This window comes from Mirounga angustirostris, unplaced genomic scaffold (assembly GCF_029215605.1).
Source record: "Mirounga angustirostris isolate CCGP_5_RB_7025 unplaced genomic scaffold, mMirAng1.0.hap1 SCAF_5, whole genome shotgun sequence".
In the NCBI taxonomy this organism is placed as follows: Eukaryota; Metazoa; Chordata; class Mammalia; order Carnivora; family Phocidae; genus Mirounga; species Mirounga angustirostris.
The window spans coordinates 103515754-103539054 of NW_026991713.1; the positions used below are offsets into that span (position 1 = coordinate 103515754).

Here is a 23301-nt window from a genome sequence, read left to right on the forward strand (position 1 = left end):
CACTTTTCAACCTTTATCATCCTTAATTCTGTTTACCAATTTAAAATACCATAATATTTTTCCAGGGGTTGGGGTAGATTAGAACTTGTTACCTAAAATTTCTTTGTCCTTTTTTTAGCCATATACAATTAGTTGCAAAATCTTACTGACTCTCTTTCTGAACTCCTCTCCTGTCACCTCCTCCTGTGCATTTGCCCTGTCGTCTTTCTAGTATTGGCCCCATCACTTCTTCCCTGGACTAGATCAGGAATCTTCTCATCCTCTAATAATCTCTCTTACTAAACAATGTGTTAGTCAGCATTCCCTGTTCTTTAATGGCTCCCCTAAAATAACTCTGAACTAATCCAGTAGTGAATTCCTAAGGACAGAGAATGAGGACTGCTTAATCTCACAGACCTAGAGCTATAGTTGTAAGTAGCTCCAATCATAAATTCTCTGATGAAGTCCCCGTGTTAAATTCATGCAAATGTTTAAGTTAAAAATATCTTCTCAACAAGTAAAACAGTGAAAACAAACAAACCAAAAAAAGTAAAACTGACTCTCTAGAAGCTGTGCCATTTTTAAACTGATAGTTTCCTGTCTTCTGGCCACACACTGTGGAGCCTCAGGAACACACAAACCGTAGTTAGAAAGCCTTGTTGTAAGTAATGAAGTCTAGACAACTTGACCTGATATCTGAGGTTGTCTCTGGTCTTTCAAGAACCTGCTTTTCCAGATTTCTTGTCTGCATGGCTATGCTTGTCCAGTATTCCAGCCTCATAGAACGTACTGAGAAGCTTTCCAACTTTTTCAGTGCTCAGGAATTGTTTATATAATCATGGGCATTTTCATAATGGGAGAATAGCCATGAAACTTCTGAGCCTCTTTTTTTCTTTTTAAGCTGCTGGAGCCAGTTTTGATAATTTATGTGTTTTCAGAAAATCATGTTCTTTTAGAGGTACACATTTATTGGTATAATTAGTATTTTCTAGTTAACCTAATATTTTAGGGTAGCAGTCATTTGAGGGGAGAAGCTGTTTTGGTTTCCTTTCTGTTGCCCAGCAGCATAGCCAGTGACACAGCTGTTTCATGGATGGTTGAGAGGAATGGTATGGTTGCTGCAAAGCAGCAATACAGACCTGCTGGCCTTTGGGGACTCCTGGGATAAATCGCTTGGCCAACTGAAAGTGTTATAATAGCCAGTTTCGGGTCCCTCACCATTATACCCACTCCAGCTGATTTATACTTTACAGTCTAAATTGGCATGGGGCAGGCCTTTGGGATTAAATTAATTTATACCAAGTTAGAAAGCATCAGCTGCCAAAGTCAGGGGTGCCTTCTGGAGGCTAGTGTGCCTATTTCTTCATGTATTCTAAGCTCACACTCCAGGCATTCTCTCTTGGAAAGCAGCTGGGATAGTCCTTCAGGAAGGCCTGCTTTGCATCTCCTTTGTGTTAGTGAGGTTCTGGGTCCTATAGAGAAGCCCAGATCTTTTACTGAGACACTGCATTGCAGTTGGTCCTTGTGCAAATCAGGAATATTTGTAACCTTCTAAAATCAAATACAGCATATATGATTTTTTTATCTTGAGGCCTTTTTTCCTTTCTTAAACTCAAAGGAATTATTACGCCTGAATGGCAGTAGTACAAATCTGTGATCTTGATCCTTACTTGGAAGTTGAAGAAAAGAAAGTTTGTCTCTCTATACCGCCTTCTTTAGCAAAAGATTAAAGAAAATTTCTGGAGATTAGAAGCTTGTCAACAATAAAAAGCTACCTCCAATGTTATTTAAGAAAAGGTGTTAAGTAGGTGGTTGTTATACATTAAAGGAATTAGTAATATTCATTCTGTGCCATTTGACTGTCTCCAGTCTGAAAATTATCTTTGTTTATTAGGCAGGTGGGACTTTTTAAAGTAAAGAATTGTAAATAAACGTTTTTCCACGACGACCCATGCTAAAGGCCCTATTTCTCTCTCATTGCCAGAGTTTGGAGCTGTTCCCCTTGCTCAGTCCTGAGTTCTTTTCCGAGCAGCCGCTGCCTGTTCTTGAGGGTGGAGGAGGTGGAAAGATGTTAAACAGATTTGTCCCTAATGAGCTGTGACGCCAGCTGCAAAGAGGACAAATCCTATTACTCCCTCCAGCTACTCTCTGAAGCTACAGCGGAGCAGTAGGACTGGGTCTCCCTTCTCTATGCTGATTTGCTGAGTTTTCTGCTCCCCACCCCCACCCCACCCACCCCTTCCTCTTCTGTCCCAGAGCATCTTGGCAAAGTTCAGATTTCTGTGCTCACAGCTCAGTGCCCACAGTGAAAAGGAAAAACAAAAGGGGCGGAGAGAAAGTGCGGGAGTGGTATAGGGAGGGGGGATTTTAGAAGGGTATTCCTTAGTGCCTTACTTCTAAGACTTACTCTAAGCTCTGGGTTTGAAGGCCTCAGTAGTAAAGCTTTGAATAACCTGGGTTTCCAAATAGTTCCTTGGAGAACTGTTGGCTTTTATTGGCTTATGAACACGGTAGGCCATGTATTAAAAGGATTTTAATTTCTGTTGTTCAGAAACCTCTGAATTTTGAAAAGGCCACTTTCTATCTCTTCGGTCTTTGCTTTTTTCCACATACTTTCATTGTAAGGAAGATGAAATAATTGCAGTATTAGCGTGTTATAGAATATTTACCTTGCACTAGGCTCCACTGGCTTTTATAAGCATTGCTGCATATAATCATTACAAAATCCTTGGTGGTAGATACTTTTAATGGGACAGTTTTTTCCTAAACTGTTGTAAGAAACAATATAAAATTCGTCATCTTAACCATTTTTAAGTGCACAATTCAGTAGTGTTAAGTATATTCACACTGTTGTGAAACAGAGCTCCAGAACTTTTTCTTCCTGCAAATGTGAAACTATACCCATTAAAGTGAAAATTCTTTAAATGATAAGCCAGTTCTGTTCAGCAGGATTAAAATTGCTTTCCTGTTACCTTTCTTCTTTGCTGTTTTTCTATAACATTCTTAATCTTCATTTCACCGGGGCGCCTGGGTGGCTCAGTCGTTGGGCGTCTGCCTTTGGCTCAGGTCATGGTCCCCGGGTCCTGCGATTGGACCTCGGGCCCCCATTCAGGCTCTTTGCTCGGCGGGAGGCTTGCTTCTCCCTCTTCCACTCCCCCTGCTTGTGTTCCCTCTCTCGCTGTCTCTCTCTGTCAAATTAATAAAATCTTAAAAAAACAAAATCTTATTTCACCATGGGGTGAAAACAGGCCTATATTAGTGTGCCTTGGTTTATCCATTTGGTACCAACTGCTGGGGTTAACAGTAACTAAAGGGGAGGTGGTGGGGAGAGCTTTGCTCTCCAAGGGGCTTATCACCTATTCTTCATTCTAATCTTTACCAATTCTGCATTAAGTTCTGCTGAGCTAGACGGGAAAAGTTTACTGATAACTTTGTCACCTTACAAGTTACCATGGCCCTGCATATTTTTTGGTGGGTTATCTAGATAGCTGCTGATTTATGAAGCATAATGTTATAGAAATACATTTGAAAAGCAATTTTATATTTTGAGGCCCATTTTCTTACTGATTTATGAGTTTACTATATTCTATGTGTAAAATGGTAGACAAAGGCGAGGTGTTGAATTTTATTTGGAAATAACAGAGTTCTTTTCAATACTTGTCTCATTTGAGGAACAATTCAGGCCTGCTCAATTCTCCTTGAAAGAGCTAATCCAACATCTCTGATATTCTATCTTTCTATGTAACCACTTTCCCCAGTTGCTAACTCATTAGATCATGGTTGTACTAGGAAAAGCAAACCTAGGTTCACTGGGGAGAAGTTTTTTACCAGTCCTCTTTAGCCTGTCCATCACAGTTGAGTATTGAACAAGAGCGTTTAATATTTTTTTTTCGAATTAAGGTAAGTCCCCAGTTTCTGCTGATAATGTTAAGAAAACTATGGTTGAATCACCAATGAAGCCTGGTTACTGAGGCAGGTAGAAAATAATAGTGAAACAATTTTGTCTTTCCTTTTTCTTTTTTAAATTTCAGATTCACGGATTTTATTCATCATTGTTTTTGGTTCATGACACATTCTCATCATTGGTCTATGAATGTTTTGCTTTATGCATTTATAAGTGATACCATCTGTGAAAATAGCATCCATCACAATTAGAACATCATCAGTATCGATACTGCTCTCCCATCCAGTCTTTTGCCTCCCAACACCTATGGGAATTTTTTAAAATGCAGATAGGGAATAAAAACTTACCTTAGATTTGTTGAAGAAAATACAGATTTGTTGGGGCGCCTGGGTGGCTCAGTCGTTAAGCGTCTGCCTTCGGCTCAGGTCATGATCCCAGGGTCCTGGGATCGAGTCCCACATCGGGCTCCCTGCTCGGCGGGGAGCCTACTTCTTCCTCTCCCACTCCCCCTGCTTGTGTTCCCTCTCTCGCTATGTCTCTCTCTGTCAAAAAATAAATTAAAAAAAAAATTAAAAAAAAAATACAGATTTGTTATACAAATCTATACAACTATTGGGCATGTATCTTAAGATAAACAGTTTTACACTTACTAATTGTAAATTGACTTACTAATTTTGATTTCTGCTAACTGCCACAGGTTAACAAGATGTTAGTAATTTCAAACTTGAAAATTCATAATCTAACGTAAGTAGAATGTGGGTTTAAGGACATCTTATCTTTTGGCCATACCACTCTTAATGTTTGTAGGTCTGTGTTTATTTTGTCCTGAACGACTTGCTTTACTCTAATTTGTCTGTAATTCTACTTGATGACTCTCTGGGAGCAGAAATAAAAGGATGTTGGCAGTTGATACTGTTTGGAGAACACTTTAATCATGATACGTCCTCACATTCTAAATAGATTTATTTCCAGAAATGACATTCTTCTCTAAGGGCCAAATGACCCACTCTTCCCACCAGTGACGACTAATCTGGTATTTAGAGTAGTTTATTTAGTGGTTTACCTGGATATCTGAATTACATTTAATTCTTCAGTCCTTTCAATGGGTTTCAGAGCTTGAGGCAGGAACTGTAAATTCCATAGATACTGATAACCACATTTTATCTGCATGATAGTGATTATGATCAGATATTAATGCTAGGGTTTTTAGATAAACAAGGGGCTTTAGCTGTTCTTGAGATAAATCATTTGAGTATGTTTGGGGTTACAGTGTAAGGATTTAATTCCATCCTTATGTCAGAAATTCATTTTTGACGTTTCTTATATGTTTTAGAGCATTTTAGGTCTATGGCATTATTTCTTTTGGTAATTATATTTCTGTCTTTTGTTCATTAAACCAGCACTTAATCATCTTCCACATGTTCTCAAATCCTCCCCTTCTTTCTTCCCACAGCTGCTGTTTTATTTACCTCAGACTCTGACCTTTTATCTTCCAGAATAGCACCTCCCAGACTATATATGCATATGAATAATGGGGCTCTTGTTAAAATGCAGATTCTGGTGTCAGTAAGTCTGTCTTGGCACCTGAGGTGCAAGCTTCCAGGTGATGTTGACTCTGCCCCCGTGGTCCCCACCTGTGGTACCCCTCCCAGTCATTTTTTTGAGACAGAGATCTGATCATTTCACTCTCCTTCTCCAGACTTGATTGTATATGGAAGTAAAGTCCACACTCTTTAGTGTGAAGATCCTTAAGGAACAGGCCTGTCCTGTCTTCGATTCTCTAACCACCCTCTCCGTTTTGGGGAGAGTCCTTGGTACTTTCTACACATGCCATGAACTTTCACATGCTCTGCCTTACTGTGCATCTGCCAGGTAAATATTGCTATATTTTATTATTATTGTTGCCTCTTCAGAAGATAATATTGTAGGTATAAACTGGACAACTAGAACTCGTGTCAAGCATTTCCACCTAAGCCACAAGTGAATGTCTGGTGGGAAGCAGGAGATGCAAAAGAAAGGGAATTCATAGTAGAGCTTTAATTGTTCCTATATGAGTGACATTTTTTCTTTTCTTTCTTTTTTTTTTTTTGGAGTCTCAGTGTAAATATTAATGCAGATTTTCCACTTTGCTCTGTAATAGGACTTTAATAAAATTAATGTTTTAAATAAATTACTACTGAATAAAAGTGATCCACATGTATCCTGTGGCTTCTAGGAATCTTGGCATACTTCCAGAGATCTGTGGTAAACTTCTCTTTGACTGTCTTTGGTAAAGCCTTCCCAGTTCTTATCTCTTCAAATGTGGCCTTTATCATAGTTTAATTTGGTACCTCTGTTCTTTAAAAACACTAGGAAGCATCTGATTATAGCACCTTTAATCAGGAGTTACATAGTGCTCTTTAATTTACATTGATGAGGAGGACAGAACTCCAGCGGGAATGTGTAACAGTATGTGAACATATAGAGTGTTGAAGGAGTTGCTGGAGGAACCAGCAAAATGGAACTCTGCTAGGAAGATTTTATTTATTTTATTTTACTTTTTAAAGACTTTATTTATTATTTGTCAGAGACAGAGAGCAGAAGCAGGGGGCACGGCAGGCAGAGGGAGAAGCAGGCTCCCTGCTGAGCAGGGAACCCAATATAGGGCTGGATCCCAGGACCCTGGGATCATGACCTGTGTGGAAGGCAGATGCTTAACGACTGAGCCACCCAGACGTCCCTCAGCTAGGAAGATTTTATAGATGAAAGTTTTTCATGTAAAGGACCTACAGTATGACTTGGCAGAAGGGAGGAGGGGAGGGATTTCTTTCTGTTTGGGGAGAATGGTGCATTTGAGGGCTTGGTTGGGAGTGATGGAGGTGGGTTATTAGAGCTGTTAGAGCCTTTCTAGCCTGGAGCACATAGGCCAGTAGGAAGCAGCTTACTCTGTGGAAGAGCCCTGGATGGGGTGGTCTGGGTTTCACTTGGTCCTGGCACTGTTCTGCTGAGTACAGCAGGAGTCAGTTAACCTTCCTGGGCCTAGTTTATTTATCCTCAAATTGAGAGAGTTGAAATACTGTGATCTGTAATATACCTTCCAGCTCTGCTATTCAGTAATTCTGTCTCCTCTATCAAACAAGCTGGTCTGGGACTTTGTACTTCAAGGGTTCGGTTTCTGTTATAATTGCAGTTTGCTTTGGAGTCTTGCCCACTGACCAAGCTTAAAATATGAACCATTCAAATTTTCCCTTGCTTTGCATCACATTTACTTCTGTCCGATCTTGAATTCGTGTTTCCCATTGCTGCAGTTTCTCTTCTTGGGTAAGTCCTTCAGAATCTTTCTCCCAGGCTCTTGCTTATGTTTAATCCCACCTCACACCCCCTACCACTAGAATTCCTTTTACACACAGCAGCTAAGTTAGTATCACTGTGCCTCTCCTCAGTAAAAATAACTGTGGTGAATCTCCATTGTCTTCCAAAGAAGAGCCCAACTCATTAGCTCAGTATTCATATCAGCTATCAATCTTAGCTCACATTACTCCCCTCTTAGTATCTACAGAATAGTTAAACTGAAGCTACTATCCTCTCAGTGCCCTTGCTCCCGTTTTTAAGTGCACCTGGTTATGCCCTGCTTCTTCCCCCATTGTCACGCCGCCACGATTTTCCCATCTTGGGTGCCATGGTCTTCATGAGTCTCTTTAGGCTTCCCACAGCCAGGAGGAGCCTTTTTCTTCTCAGTTCCCACTGCACCATAGCACCGTTTCTGTACCTAATAGTGCTCATTAGTTGGTTTGTCTATCTTTTTTTGTACTCTTAATCTCTCCAAACTAAACTAAGCTCCTCAGCACTTAGGCAGTACTCTTATTATCTTAGATAGGGTGGGTGCCCAATAAATATTGGTTGAATGAATGAATTCTGGCTAATTATAGTTCAGATCCTTGTTATCTCTGGTTGGTAGAGTTTCTTGTTTTTCTGGATAATCACTAACTAGACTTCTTTAAGTCTGCCAACAGAAATTAATAAACTAATAGAAGAATAAGAACCATTGCTGAGATGTGTTAAAATTCCCGAGTTTGTAATTAAGGCAAGCAAATGTTTGCAAGCCTCAGCCTTGTCTTTGAATTTTGAGTTTCATTCACCTGGGCTTTTAAGGCAGTATGAACCTTTTCAGATGAACCACCTCAGGTTAGTTTGTATTTTGCTTATTTGTGTCAGTATGCTTAGCAGTTTTTTGTCCAATGAAGGTTTTATTTATTTATTTTTAAGATTTATTTATTTTAGGGGCGCCTGGGTGGCTCAGTAGTTAAGCATCTGCCTTCGGCTCAGGTCATGATCCCAGGGTCCTGGGATCAAGCCCCGCATCAGGCTCCCTGCTCGGCGGGAAGCCTGCTTCTCCCTCTCCCGCTCCCCCTGCTTGTGTTCCCTCTCTCACTGTGTCTCTCTCTGTCAAATAAATAAATAAAATCTTTAAAAAAAAAAAAGATTTATTTATTTTAGAGAGAGAGCGTATGAGGTTGGACAGGGGGAGGGACAGAGGGAGAGAAACTCAAGCCCACTCTCTGCTGAGCACAAAGCCCACCTCCCCAGCACCGCCTCATGACACTGAGATCCTGATCTGAGCCGAAACCAAGAGTCTGGTGCTTCACAGACTGCGCCGCCAAGGCACCTCTGTTTTAGAACACGTTTTAGAGTGAATGCTTACAAACTTGGGAATTTTAAAAAGTAAAATAACAAATGGAACCATTAAAATAACTTACAAAATTATTTTACAGAATTACAATTAGAAAAACTTTAATGTTTTTATAGTAGCAGCAGACTCCTCCGTTAAGTATGCACTTGCCGTGTAATTGGTGTTTAGGTCAGACATTGTTTCATATGCACACCTCATGCTTTCAGAACCATTAACATGAGCCTTCAAAGTTTGGTTTTTCTGTGTTTATAGATATGGTTATGAGCCAATCAAACCATAAGCAGAGTAGACCCTTGGAAAATGGCTTGCATCCTGGTTGAAACAGTGTGGGCAAACTTTGTATCCCAAGAGTTGATGACTTAGAACAGATTCCATCATCTTAGAAAATACTGGTTTAGAATGGGAGATTGAAGAGAAATAAGATCTCCTAAAATTTCCCACTGTCACTTTTTATCCCAATAGCTCCTTCTCAACTTAGCTTTGTTCAGAATATTGTGCTAAGACAAGCTAAATCTTTGGCACTGTCTGCTTGAATCCCAAGGAAAGCAAATACATCTCACCTAGGATTAAACCATTAACATAGACATTACCTCACATCTCTCTAGATGATGCAAGATTATTCTCAGTTCTAGCAATCTCCCATCATAAGTCACTTAGGTTGTAGCAGCCTCAAAATAAGAATTGCTAGCTATATTGCTCACTACCAGTGCTTTTTTTCAATAAATAATAGTGGTTCTTTAAAACAATTGCAGTTGGTTTACCTGTTAGAACTGTTAGGGGAATGAAGTATACATAATACATAATTATGTATTTGCTACTTTATTCTCTTACCATGAAAGTAGAAGGCATTATAGCATATTTGAATAACTTAAGCTCTTTGATAATTACGTAGCTAGCATTGACTTATAAAAAGAGATATACGTGTGTTTCTTCTGGTGTGCAGAAAAGTGGAATGGAGCAATGGGAGAAATAAACCCCATGGAAAAACAAAAAGTTGAACTCGTTCTTCTAGCAGTAACTGTGGGAGGAAAGGCATAGTTTATCCATGGCAAGCAATTTGGCTACACTGACCCTGTAGTGGCTTGGAGAGTGAGGTTGATGGTGTGGGTGATAGGAAGCTGGGACAGGTGGATTTTAAGAAATCTCTGTGTTTGATCTCAATCTCTCTCCTCCTCCTCCTCCTCCTCAGGAGTTAGAAGCAGCTCTTCACAGAGATGATGTAGAGTTTATCAGTGACCTGATCGCCTGCCTGCTTCAGGGCTGCTATCAACGAAGGGATATCACGTGAGTAATCCTGATTTTACTACATATTTAATGTAAAAAGAACTAATTAACCAGGTGCACTGATGTTTCGTGTCTTCTGTAACAAACCAAAACTGATCATTTGCCAGTGGTATTTACAAATGGATTCCCCAGCTCTGTGTTTAGCTTCTTCTGCAGTTCAGTTTTAATTTTATTATAATCCCTGAGTTTATTTCACTCTGACAAATCTATATCCCTTACTCCTGGGTCTACCAGTTAACATAATCAAGTGTAGAATTTCTTCTTCTCAGTATATGTCTTTCTTTCTTATTTTTACAGAACAGCCTCTTACAGTATTGGTAAAATGTTGCCTAACAAATTAAAGCTAGATTTTACTACATTTCTACCACTTGAGTATCTTCTATTGTTCACATAACCAGTAGCATAATTTTTAATATGGAGCTTCTAGGCTCCCTCACACCATAACTGCCAAGTAAACAGCTCTCTGATACATTTCACATGTACAGACATTTGGAGCAAAATTTTATCTGTGTAGATGAATAAAGGATCTTCTGATAAGGCCTCATTCCTTGTTTTGACCCTAACTCGATACACATTTTCTTTGCTACTACATTTCTTTACAGGGTGGAACTGTATAGAGCCGACTCTTAAAAAAGTTGAGACAAATGATTTTCCAGTTTTCAGTGCTCCAGAGCCATGCAGGGCAGGGGTTTGGGGTTTTAAGGTTTGTATTTTTCATACAGTTAAAGATGCTATCTCAAATACTTCTGCTCTATTTTGTTTTTGTTTTTTTTTTTAGATTTTATTTATTTATTTGACAGAGAGAGCACAAGCAGGGGGAATAGCTGGCAGAGGCAGAGGGAGAAGCAGGCTCCCTGCAGAGCAAGGGGAGCCTGATGTGGGACTCGATCCCAGGACTCTGGGATCATGACCTGAGCCGAAGGTAGTCGCTTAACCAACTGAGCCACCCAGGCGCCCTACTTCTGCTCTGTTAAATCTACTCTTAGGTATCTGTTAGGGCTGGGAAACTAGGCCCAATACTAATGTGCAATAAACTTGTCATTACAAGATAAGTAAGAGATTGATGAAACGCCGTTTTCTTCATGGTACAAGTTTATCTCTTAAGGGAGAGTTATTGCTCAGCGGAGAGTCTGCTTCTCCCTCTCCCACTCCCCCTCCTTGTGTTCCCTCTCTCACTGTGTCTCTCTCTGTCAAATAAATAAATATAATCTTAAAAAAAGAAGAATTTGGGGGTATCAACATAAAAGCCATGAGAGCAAGGGAGTCGTCCAGTAAGCATCCTGGGCAAGAGGGAAAGTAGGAAGACCAACTAGGGGCTAATGAATTAGGGGAGAAAGGAGAGATAGAGACAGAGTGAAGGACTATTATGATGGTACAAGTAACTAGACATGGTGTCTCCAGTTTCCAGTCTGATAGGTATAAAGTTGTTTTAACTTGCATTTCATTGATCATTCTTCACAAGTTCAGTATCTTTTCTTAGGTTTATTGGGCACATTTGTGGGGGGTTTTGTTGTTTTTCTTTTGTTGTAGTTGTTTTAATATTTTATTTATTTATTCATGAGAGTCAGAGAGAGAGAGAGGCAGAGGCAGAGGGAGAAGCCGGCTCCCCACCTAGCCGGGAGCCCGATACGGGACTTGATCCCAGGACCCTGGGATCATGACCTGAGTCGAAGGCAGATGCTTAACCATCTGAGCCACCCAGACGCCCCTATTGGGCACATTTGTAATCTTTGTATACTTGACCTTCTTGTTAATATACTTGGGTCATTTTACTGGTGTGTTGAAGATCAGGGAAAAGAAATGCCCATTTAAAATTTGTAAGGCTGGGGCGCCTGGGTGGCCCAGTTGGTTAAGTGACTGCTCAGGTCATGATCCTGGAGTCCCGGGATCGAGTCCCGCATCAGGCTCCCTGCTCAGCGGGGAGTCTGCTTCTCCCTCTGACCCTCCTCCCTCTCATGCTCTCTGTCTCTCATTCTCTCTCTCTCAAATAAATAAATAAAATCTTTAAAAAAAATAAAATAAAATTTGTAAGGCTGTTTTCCTCTAGGTTCTTCTATTTCATTCTTGCACAAGAGTGTTCCTTTACCCTTGTCAGTTCTGAACATTGCCCATAATATGCCAGCGGGTTAGGGTGAAAACAGTTTCCTATCTCTTGTGTGTGACAATGGGGATAGAGAGGACAGTCTGGTTGAAGATTGAAATAGCTAAAGTCATATCATTTATGGAATAAATCTTCCCATCCCTGTTGGCATGTGATATCTCTTTGATCTTTTCCCAGTTTTTTACTCCTGCTTGAAACTACTTGGTTCTTGGGGCGCCTGGGTGGCCCAGTAGTTAAGCGTCTGCCTTCAGCTCAGGTCATGATCCCAGGGTCTTGGGATCGAGCCCCGCATCGGGCTCCCTGCTCAGCGGGAAGCCTGCTTCTCCCTCTCCCACTCCCCCTGCTTGTGTTCCCTCTCTCGCTGTGTCTCTCTCTGTCAAATAAATAAATAAAATCTTTAAAAAAAAAAAAAAAAGAAAGAAAGAAACTACTTGGTTCTTTCTGATCGTACCTGTCAGTCTCTTTTGGCTCTGATACCACACTATGTCTCCCTAATATATTCACTAGCTTTGTGACCTGTGCCTCAGGTTTTTCATCTATAAGATGTGTTTAATGATAGTATCTCTACTTCTTGGATTGTCATAAGGTTGAAGTAACAATCTGTATATGCAACAGTAAGGATATTGTCTGGGACACAGCAACTAATAACATTTGAGTGATTATTCCTTTATATTATATTTTAATGTTTGATAAGGATAGTTCTGCTCATTAATCCTTCTGTTTAAAATTTGTCTTAATCTTGCTTCCTCATTCTTACAGAAAATAATTACATTATCTCATCATGTTCATAAGATATTCCTTTATTTTGATTAGAGTCAAATGAACTTATAAATAAATTTAGGCAGAATTGACCTCTTTACAATGTTGAGATTGCTTTTTTATTCAAGCTCTTTCTATTACTCAGTAAAAATGTATAGTTTGATTCATTTAGGTCAGATACATTCTTGGCTATTTTAATTTTTGTCACTATTAGGAGTTGAAACTTTGGAAATACATTCTTCTGTATAGATCTTGAATCTACCCAGTTTATTGATCTTGATAATTTTTTAATTTGATTCTCTTCTCATTTTCTAGGATTATCATCCCTCTTTCCTTTTGGTATATGTATGCTTGTCTGTTTCATGCTGTACTAGTTATCCACTGCTATGTAACAATACCCTAAAACTTACCAACTTAAAACAACAAAAAATTATTATATCATCATTTCAGTTAAGATTCTGGCTTCAGCAGGATGCCTGGATGGCTCAGTCAGTTAAGCGTCTGCCTTCTGCTCAGGTCATGATCCCGGGGTCCTGGGATTGAGCCCCACATCGGGCTCCCTGCTCAGCGGGGAGCCTGCTTCTCCCTCTGCCTGCTCTGCCTGCCACTCCCCCTGCTTGTGTGCACACGGTGCTCTTTCTCTTTCTCTGACAAATAAATAAATAAAACTAAAAAAAAAAAAGAATCTGGCTTCAGCTAAGCTGGGGTGTGTCTAACATAGGATTGCTTAGAGAGTGCAATCAAGGTACCCAGGACCTTGGCTAGGACTACAGTCCTATCAAAGCTTGACTGGGGCAGGTATCCATGTATTTGTTTTCTGTCTCTGCATAACAAGTTTCTCCAAACTTAATAGCTTAAAAAATCCATTTATTATCTCACAGTTTTATAGGTCGGGAGTATATGTGTGGCTCATCTGGATCCTCGGCTCAGTTTCTTACGGGGCTGTAATCAGGGTGTCATCCAGGCTGTGTTCTAATCTGGAGGCTTAACTGGGGAGGAATCCAAGTTCATTCAGGTTGATGGAAGAGTCATTTCTTTGCAGGTGTAGGACTGAGGTCCTTATTTTCTTGCTGGCTGTTGACTGGGAGCTCCTGTCAGCTCCCACAGGTCATCCACAGTTCCTTTGGCAGCCACATGGCCTCTTACTACATAACTGTGTCTTCAAGGCCAGCCGGAAAATAGCTCTTGTGTGCCAGCAGAGAATCTTATATGATGTAACATAATCATGGGAATGACATCCTTTTGCCATAATAAAAGCAAGGTACAGACAGTCTATCATACTAAAAGGAGGGGATTGTACAAGGGTGTGAATACCAGGAGGTAGAAATCATTTTGGGACTCTTAAAGGCTGCCTGCTATACATGCTTTTATCATATTGACTTCCAGAACAAAACTAAATAATAATGGTAAGATGTATGCATGCATCTAATTACATTTACTTAAATATTAATAATTATTTTGATAGATTTTTTTGTGGATAAAAACAAATTAATTGGTTTTTGGATAATCATATTTGGTTTTAATGGCTCCTATAAGTATATGTGTGTATTTGAATTATATATATGAATATCATATATAAGAATATAAGAATCATATATATGTGAATTATCAACAAGAGGTTTTGATTTGCCCTGTTGTAAATGGGGGTAAATGGCTGTAACCAACTTGTTCCTCATTTAATTTTACTTCTCTCATATTTACCATTAGTCTCAACCATAAATTAGAGAAAAAGTATATACTTACTTTGATAACATTTTCTATAAAAGTAATTAGTTTGAAAATAATGGATATTCTGCAGAATATTTTTATCTTAGATGCCAACTTTTACCATCATTCATTATAATTTCACTTGTGTTCGTTTCATTTTTTTTTTTTTTTCCATTGTGAGGTAAAGAAGAGCTGGTATGAGGTCATCTCCTAGTTTAATAAGGTCCCATTTTAGAGGGAAGGAAACATATCCAGACAATTTACTTACCAGGTCATGTAGCTAGTTAGAAGATGAATAATTCCCACATCATCAAGATGAAGTACAAAGAATTGAAAAAACAGGAGATTGAATATTACAATATTACAGTTGGAAAGGATATATACACTACTATACACTACAGTAGCCAAATTTTGGAAGCAGCCCGATGCGGGGCTCCATCCCAGGACCCTGGGATCATGACCTGAGCTGAAGGCAGACGCTTAACGACTGAGCCACCCAGGCGCCTCTTTTGTTCGTTTTTAAAATACAGGTGAAATAAAAATATTTTTGGCTGACCAAATAAATTTGGAAACTGGCAGCCCTAAGATTCGGAATTAATTGTTTGGAGTGTGGCTCTCACCTCAGCCTTTTAAAAACTTACTATTATTGGGGCGCCTGGGTGGCTCGGTTGGGCATCTTCCTTCTGCTCAGGTCATATAGTTAGTTCCAGGGTCCTGGGATACAGCCCCACATTGGGCTCCCTGCTTATCAGGAGCCTACTTCTCCCTCTCCCTCTGCTCCTCCCACCTGTTCATGCTCTCTCTTTGCTCTCTCTCAAATAAATAAAAAATCTTAAAAAAAAAAAACCTGTTATTATTGATATACAATATACACACAGAGAATTTTTTGTTCTGTAGTTATACAGCTCAGTGAATAATCACATTCTGAACACATCTGTATGATGAGCGCCCATACAAGAAAGACCACTATAATGGATTTCACTTTTTCCATTGGAAGGAGTTACCCGAAGTTAGTCATTTTGTCCCACAAGTGGTATCCACTAAGGAGTTGGAGTGAATGCATGCTTTCTGAAGTTTTACTTTCATCTCATTCTATAAAAAGAGAAAATTGGACAAATGAAGGCTTGCCTTTTCTGGTTCTGAGATTTACCTGTTGTAGGGAGCTAAGACAGTTACTTAATTTCTTTGTGTATAACTTCCCTCATCTCAGAATGATAATAGTACCCACTAAAGTTATCATGAAGAATAAATGAAATAATTTATGAGAAGCCTTAGAATAGGCTCAAGCCACTAATAAGTATCAATTTATTATATCAGTATATGTAAAAACATTCTCATAGTTTCTAAATATGCTGAGTGGAAGGTAGACATTGATTCAAGCAGTTTTCCATCTCTTAATCTACTTTGGTTTGTGCATTTTGAAACTGGGGTCAGCATACTTTTTCTATAAAGGCCTAAAGAATGAATATTTTAGGCTTTGTGTAAATGATATCTGTTAGAACTACTCTGTCATCCTAGTGCAAAAGCAATAAATACTTCAATGGCTGATCGTGGCTGTGGGGTGTGGTGTTTTTTTTTTTTTGAGAACTTTATGTACATTGAAATCTGAATTTAATAACATTTTCACATGTCATGAAATAGTATTGTTTGGATTTCCCCCCCCCAATCATTTAAAAAAAGAATGGTTTTTTACATTTTTAGCTTACAGGCTGTTTAAAAAAACAACAACAAAAAAGACACTCAGGCCCACAATTCATAGTTTGCCCGCCCCTGTTTTTAGAACACTTAAAAAGATTACTGTTCTAGTTTGCACTAACTCGGTCTAACCTTTAAATGGCACATAGAACCCGCATTTGTTCTTTTCTAAAAAGATCGTATTTATCTGACAGAGAGTGTACAAGCAGGGGCAGTGGCAGGCAAAGGGAAAGGGAGAAGCAGGCTCCCTGCTGAGCAGGGAGCCCAATGTGGGGCTGGATCCCAGGACCCTGAGATCAAGACCTGAGCAGAAGGCAGCCGCTTAACTGACTGAGACACCCAGGCGCCCCCCACCCCATTTGATCTTAATTGCGTTCTCCAAACTGAGGTTTGTGCCCTTACATAGAGGATAGAATTTTACTGGTCTGCTTATCCTTAGTATCCTAGGCACTACTGTAAATCTTTTTCAGGAACTCTTATTTAATCCTTATAATGCCTCATATGAATTCCTTTCTCACTCATCTATTAAGGTTGAGGAATTTTAGGCACAGAGAGGATAAATAACTTGTCCAAGGTTACACAGCTGGTAATTGATACAGGACAGATTTGGCCCCTAGCAGTGTAATCCTAGTCCTCCAGCTCTTACCCACAGCCCTATGCTATAAATGAATTAAAAGAAAAATGTTAAAGAAAGAGGTTTTCGTATAAAAGAAGTTTTAACTATTTTTGAACTGTGTGCTTCTTTGGCATTCTAATGAAGTCTGTGGACCTCATCTAAGAATATGATTTGAAATCACAAAATAAATAGGGTTACATATTAATCCAATTATACTGAAATACGGTTAGTAAAATTTTTGATAACAGTAATATGTTTTTTTATTAACTCATCAACATGCTCTAGCAGCAGGCTTTATTTCTCAAGATTAATATCTTCTAAGTATTCATGATTCTAAATGGTTATCTTGAGATATTTACGGTATCTGTAATGTGATGTGAAAATATTTTATTTCTTTTGACAAAAAAATACATATGTTACTATTTTCCCCTACATTCATTTTTTTTTTTTTAAAGATTTTATTTATTTATTTGAGAGAGAGAATGAGAGACAGAGAGCATGAGAGGGAGGAGGGTCAGAGGGAGAAGCAGACTCCCTGCCCAGCAGGGAGCCCGATGCGGGACTCGATCCCGGGACTCCAGGATCATGACCTGAGCCGAAGGCAGTCGCTCAACCAACTGAGCCACCCAGGCGCCCCCCTACATTCATTTTTTAACAGAATATAAAATTTCAGTTAGAGGCTAGTTAAAAGTTAATATTTTCTCAGCCAGGTTCATGGACCATTTGACATATCTGTGGAACTCTGCCTGAAGAGGTTTTTCAAATCTCAAACTAATCTGCAATTCAGAATCAGTGTCTTAGAAGTAAAAAGAACTTAATCATTAGTGCTATTTGTTTTTTTAACTTGTGAGGAAACTTAAGCAGCAAAACTGTATCGTAAGTCACCGGACTCTGATTTCCACACATGTTCCTTTGTATGCAGTTGTGATATTTGCTCTCACATATGTCTAAAAATCCTCTGGGTAGCACGGTGGGATTCAGTTGCAAATCTTTGGTTTGGCTTGGTGTTATTTATATTGTTTAGGAATTTTTGTACCTGAGAGATGTTTAGAATAAAGTCTCAGTTCAAATTTTTCAGGAATTTGTTCTTTTATTACCAGAGAAGAGCAGTCATGTCGTCCTTCCTCATCTGCAGGGGATATGTTCGAAGACCCCCAGCAGATGCCTGAAACTGTTGATAGTATTGAACCTATTGAACCATATATATGATAAAGTTTAATTTATAAATTAGGCACAGTAAAAACTGAAATTTAAGTAAAAACTTTTATAAATAAGCACAGTAAGAGGCTGGCAACAATAAAATAGAGCAATTATAACAGTCTGCTGTGATAAAAATTATGTGAATATGCACATACAACACAATGCACGTTCTCTAAGTGTCTTACTGTCCTGTATGCACTGTTCTGATGATGATGTGATGTGAGATGATGAGATGCCTGCGTGATGAAATGCAGTGAGTGGTGGTGTAGCATTAGTCTACTGTTGGTAAGTCAGAAGGGAGCCATCTGCTTGGACCTCCGGTAATGAAACTGTGGAATGTGAAACCACAAATGCAGACAGGACTGCTGCATCGGAATGGGTGCCAGTTATGGCAGTTGGACTCTGAGGAGGGTCGCCGGAATTCTGTGGGATCCTCTGTGCCTTTGTGTGATCCCTTCCCCTGGAGTGTGGGTAGGATCTGCTCCTAACCAATGGGATTTCACCCCCCTGATTGTTTTATACTGTATAGGACTCCATCCCATTATCAGATGCTATAGAATTGCTTTGATGAAGTAAGCAACCATGTTGGGAAAGCTCACGAGGCTAGGGCCTCTAGGAGCTGAGGGTCAGCCAGATCACAGCTATATACATAACCAAGGATAAATCAGGCCAGAAAAAAACGTTGAGCCAATAAAGCAGTTCACAGAAGCATATGGACCAGTGATTATGTTTCTATAAATGTAAAACAGGGAAACTAAATGAGGATAAATATATTTGGAAAGATTATAAAGAAAATCAAGGAAGGGGCACCTGGGTGGCTCAGTGGGTTAAGCAGCCAACTCTTGGTGTCGACTCAGGTCATGATCCCAGAGCCCTGCGATCCAGCCCTGTGTCAGGCTCTGCGCTCATCAGGGAGTCTGCTTCTCCCTCTCACTCTGCCCCTTCCCTCCCACTCGTGCTAGCTCGCTCTCTCTCTCTCATTTAAAAAAAAAATAAATAAGGCAATGATTAACACAGTTCACGAAAGTGATTCTACCTGGTAGGAGGGGAGACTACTGTAGCTAGGGATAAGCATAAATGATAATAACATCTAAGGTAGTGATTCTCAGACCTTAGGGAATATCAGAATCAATCAGATGGCTTGTTAAAAGACATTACTGCTGGCCCTACCACTATCTAATTCCATAGATTGGGAGGGGGCTGAGGATTTGCATATGTTCCAAGTTCTAGATGATGCTAATGTACTGGTCCAGGACCATTCTTGAAGTTCCACTAACCTAAGGAACGGCTAATTTTCATTTTTTAAGCTTGATGGCAGACATGTGGCTTCTTGTTTATTTTGTTTTGTCTTTGCAATTTCTTTGCTGATTTACCCCCATCAGTATATAAACTTAAAAGGAGAGTAACAGACTTTGTGTTGGTAACGTACTTTTCCTCCTGTTATTCTCCCTGGAATTGCAATTCTAGCCAGTTGGTTTTATGGGCCTTTATTAATAAAAATACTGTAGGTATGTAAAGTGATTCATCAGCTGGTTGCTCTCAACAGCACTTCTTTTTCTTCATTGAGAAGTAACCTAACCTAATTGAGCATGGGATTGGAAATCAGGAGCTTCTGGTTTGCTCTTAGCTGTCAGAGTGAAGATAGGATTGCATCAGTGTCTTGAGCAATGATTTAAGCCTTATAAAAATATCCTCCATTAAATGCTCATTATGATATTTGGCACCAAAAGATTTTTTTTTCCTTTTATCACTTTTAGTAGAGTGCTCTTTTGATTGCCTACACTAATTTGTGCTTCAGTATGGTCTTTGTTTCGCTTTCTTGTGGCTTCCACTCAAAGTAAAAACTCATAACAATCATAAATTTTACTTAGCAGCATTAATTATGTACCTAACATTCTATAATAGATTCTCTAAAGACTTTTAAACGATTAATATTTGGGGGTCCTATCTACCCTCCATAGAAATATTATTTATCGTTTTGGAAATTATAATACTTCCGTGAAATGAGTCCATAATTCAATTGTACAGGCTTTTTTTTGGACAAATGAATACACCATGTTGTCACCGTCCTATTCAAGATAATAGGACATTTCCATCTCTGCAGAAGGTGCCCTTTGCCATTAAATCTACCCCCACCCCTACAAATTGCTGTGATTTTTACAACTGTAGATTAAGTTTTACCTTATTCTGGAATTTTATGAGTGGGGTCATACAGTATGTACTATTGTGTCCAGTTTCTTTCAGTCAGCATAATGTCTGTGATATTCATTGATACTGCTGTTTGTATCAGTAGTTTGTTCCTTTGCAGGGAGAGGGGAGTCTAAATTGTATTCCATTGGAAAAAGAGATCACAATTTGTTCATCTGTCCACTAGTTGATGGACTTGTATGTTGCTTCCAGTTTGCGTCTGTGATGAGTAAAGCAGCCATGAACATTTGCATACAAATGTTTTTGTGGGTATATGTCTTCATTTTTCTTGGGTATTGCTGGGGCATATTATAAGAGTGTAGTTAAGAAACTGCCAGACTATTTTCTAAGTGGTTGTGAAACATTTATATTCCTACTAACAATATATGAACAGTCCGGTTGCTCCATATCTTTGCCAACATTTGTTGTTTTTAATTTTAACCAGTTTTTAATTTTACTGAGTCTAGCATGTATAATGTGGTAACTCATTGTGGTTTTAATTTGCACTTCCCTGATGAGTAGATATATAATGAGTTATGAATATTTTCTCCTGGTGTGTAGCTTGCCTTTCCATTTGATTTTCAGTGTATTTTTGAGAAATGGAAACTTTATTTTGTTGAATTCCAACTTACCAGTTTTTTCTAGTATGTTTCATACTTTTTGTTCCCTGTGTAAGAAATCAGGACCTACCTTAATGTCAAGAAAATTTTCTTCTAGGTGTTCTTTTAGTTTTAGTTTTAGCTTTTTTGCAGTTGGCATTATGATGGGTTTTAATTAGTATTTGTATTGGGTGTGAAGTAGAAGGTCAATGTTCTTTTTTTTTTCCTTATGAATATCATACATATTCAGTACATTTCTGGACTCTCCCTTATTCCATTGATCTGTATGTCTTATATTTACACAAATACCAGATTGTCTTGAAATTAGTGAGTTTTCCAACATGGGGCAGGGGTGTTTTTTTCCATTGTTTTTACTGTTCTAAGTTTGTTGCATTTCCATATAAATTTTAAAACAACATTTTGGTGGGGGAGGGGGAAAGAAGCATCCTGCTAGGACAGTAGACATTTTGAGCAACTTTGAATTTCCCTGTCCTTAAATGTGATATATAGGTTTCACCATTTGTTTATCTTCTTTAATTTCAATAATATTTTGTAGTTTTCACTGTGAAAATATTGGACATCTTTTACATTTGCTTCTAAGTAGTTGATATTTTTGATGATACTGTAAATGGAATTACTTTAAAATTTTTATTTTTTGTGTGTATTTATTTTGAGAGAGAAAGACCCTGGGCACGCGTGTGCACGGTGCGTGAGTTAGAAGGGGCAGAGGAAGAGAAACTTAAAGCATCCTCTGCACTCAGTTCAGAGCCCGACGTGGCACTCATGTCTCCACCCATAAGATCATGACCTGAGCCAAAACAGTTGGTTCACTTAACCAACTGAGCCACCTAGTGCCCCCCCCCCAAATTTTTATTTCCTAGTTATTTTTTTCCTAGTATATGTAAAATGCTGTTGATTTTTGTATTTTCACCATGTTTTATAAAATTTACTTATTTTAGAGAGAGAATGGGGGGAGGGGTAGAATCTCAAGCAGACTCCCTATTGAACATGGAGCCCGATGCAGGGCTTGATCTCACCACCCATGAGATTTTTTTTTTTTAAGATTTTATTTATTTGAGATTGAGAGAGAGAGAATGGGCAGGGAGAGGGAGAAGCAGACTCCTGCTGAGCAGGGAGTCTGACATGGGACTCAATCCCAGGACTCTGGAATCATGACCTGAGCCAGAGGCAGATGCTTAACGTACTGAGCCACCCAGATGCCCATCACTACCCATGAGATCATGACCTGAGCCAAAAGCAAGAGTTGGAAACCTAACCTACTTACCACCCAGATGCCCCAACCATGTTTTTATAATCTTCCTGTATTCACTTTTTAGTTTTACCGGTTTTGTTGTAGATTCCTGATGATTTTTATGTAGTCTGCAGTTAAAAACAGCTTTGCTTCCTCCACTCCACTCTGTGTCTCTTGTACTTCCTCTTTAGTCTTATTCTACTGGCCAAGACTCAATATATATTCTTTTTTTTTAAGATTTTATTTATTGGGGCACTTGGGTGGCTCAGCCAGTTAAGTGTCTGCCTTTGGCTCAGGTCATAATCCTGGAGTGCCCGGATTGAGCCCCGCATTGGGCTCCCTGGTGAGCAGAGACTCTGCTTCTCCCTCTGCGCCTCACTCTGCTCTTTTTTAAAAAAAAAATTTTATTTATTTGAGAGAGTGAGTGAGAGAGAGCACAAGCTGAGTGAGAAAAAGAGGGAGAGGGAGAAGCAACTCCCTTGCTGAGCAGGGAGCCCGAGATGGGCTCAATCCAGGACCCTGGGATCATGACCTGAGCCGAAGGCAGACGCCTAACTGACTGAGCCACCCATGTGCCCCTCAATGTATCTTCTTTTAATAATAGGGGGAAAGTACTCAGTCTTTCACCATTAAATTTGAAGTGTTTTCTCCTTTGCATATTGCTGAATGTGATTTGCTGATAACTAGTTGAGGATTTTTGTGTGTATGTTTGTGAGGAATAGTGGTCTAGTTTTATTTTCTATGTATCTTTGTCAGATTTTGGTGCAAGGATTGAGAAGTGTTCTCTCCTATTTTCTGAAAGAGTTTGTGTGATTTCTTTCAAATATTTCCTCTAGGGACACTTGGGTGGCTCAGTCAGTTTAGCATCTGCCTTCAGCTCAAGTCATATTCCCAGGGTTCTGGGACCGAGTCCTGCATCTCTTTCTACCTGCCACTCCCCCTGTTTGTGCTCTCTCTCTCTGTTTCAATCTGTCTCTGACAAGTAAAATTAAAATAAAATAAAATAAAATAAAAATATTTCCTTGAAAATTTGGAAGAATTGACCACTGAAAACCTTTGGGTTTGTAATTTTCTTTGTGCCAGCTTTTGATTATTATTGATTCACTTTCTTTAATAGATGAAGTCTATCCAAGTGTTCTATTTCTCAAGTCCTTTTTTGTAAGTTATTTGGCATTTTTCAAGGAATTTGTCTATTTTATCTAAGTTGTCTATTTTATCTAAGTCTCCCTTTACTTCTGTCATTTTTTGTTCCATGAATTTTGAGGTTCTGTTGTTAGATACATATATGTAGCCTTGTTATGTATTCCTGGTGAATTAGCCTTTTGTCTTCCTCACACTACTTTGTTATT

The 23301-nt window shown here is 39.1% G+C and overlaps 1 protein-coding gene across 6 annotated transcripts in view; it reads left to right on the forward strand.

Moving 5' to 3' along the window:
• Positions 1-23301, forward strand: part of LOC123844098 (chromatin remodeling regulator CECR2) — a 171470-nt gene that overhangs the window by 98278 nt on the left and 49891 nt on the right. For all 6 annotated transcript variants that reach the window (XM_064591763.1, XM_064591765.1, XM_045874140.3 and 3 more), the window contains exon 2: positions 9742-9836. In XM_064591763.1, coding sequence (XP_064447833.1) covers positions 9742-9836 — 95 coding nt within the window. The remainder of the gene's footprint in view (positions 1-9741; positions 9837-23301) is intronic.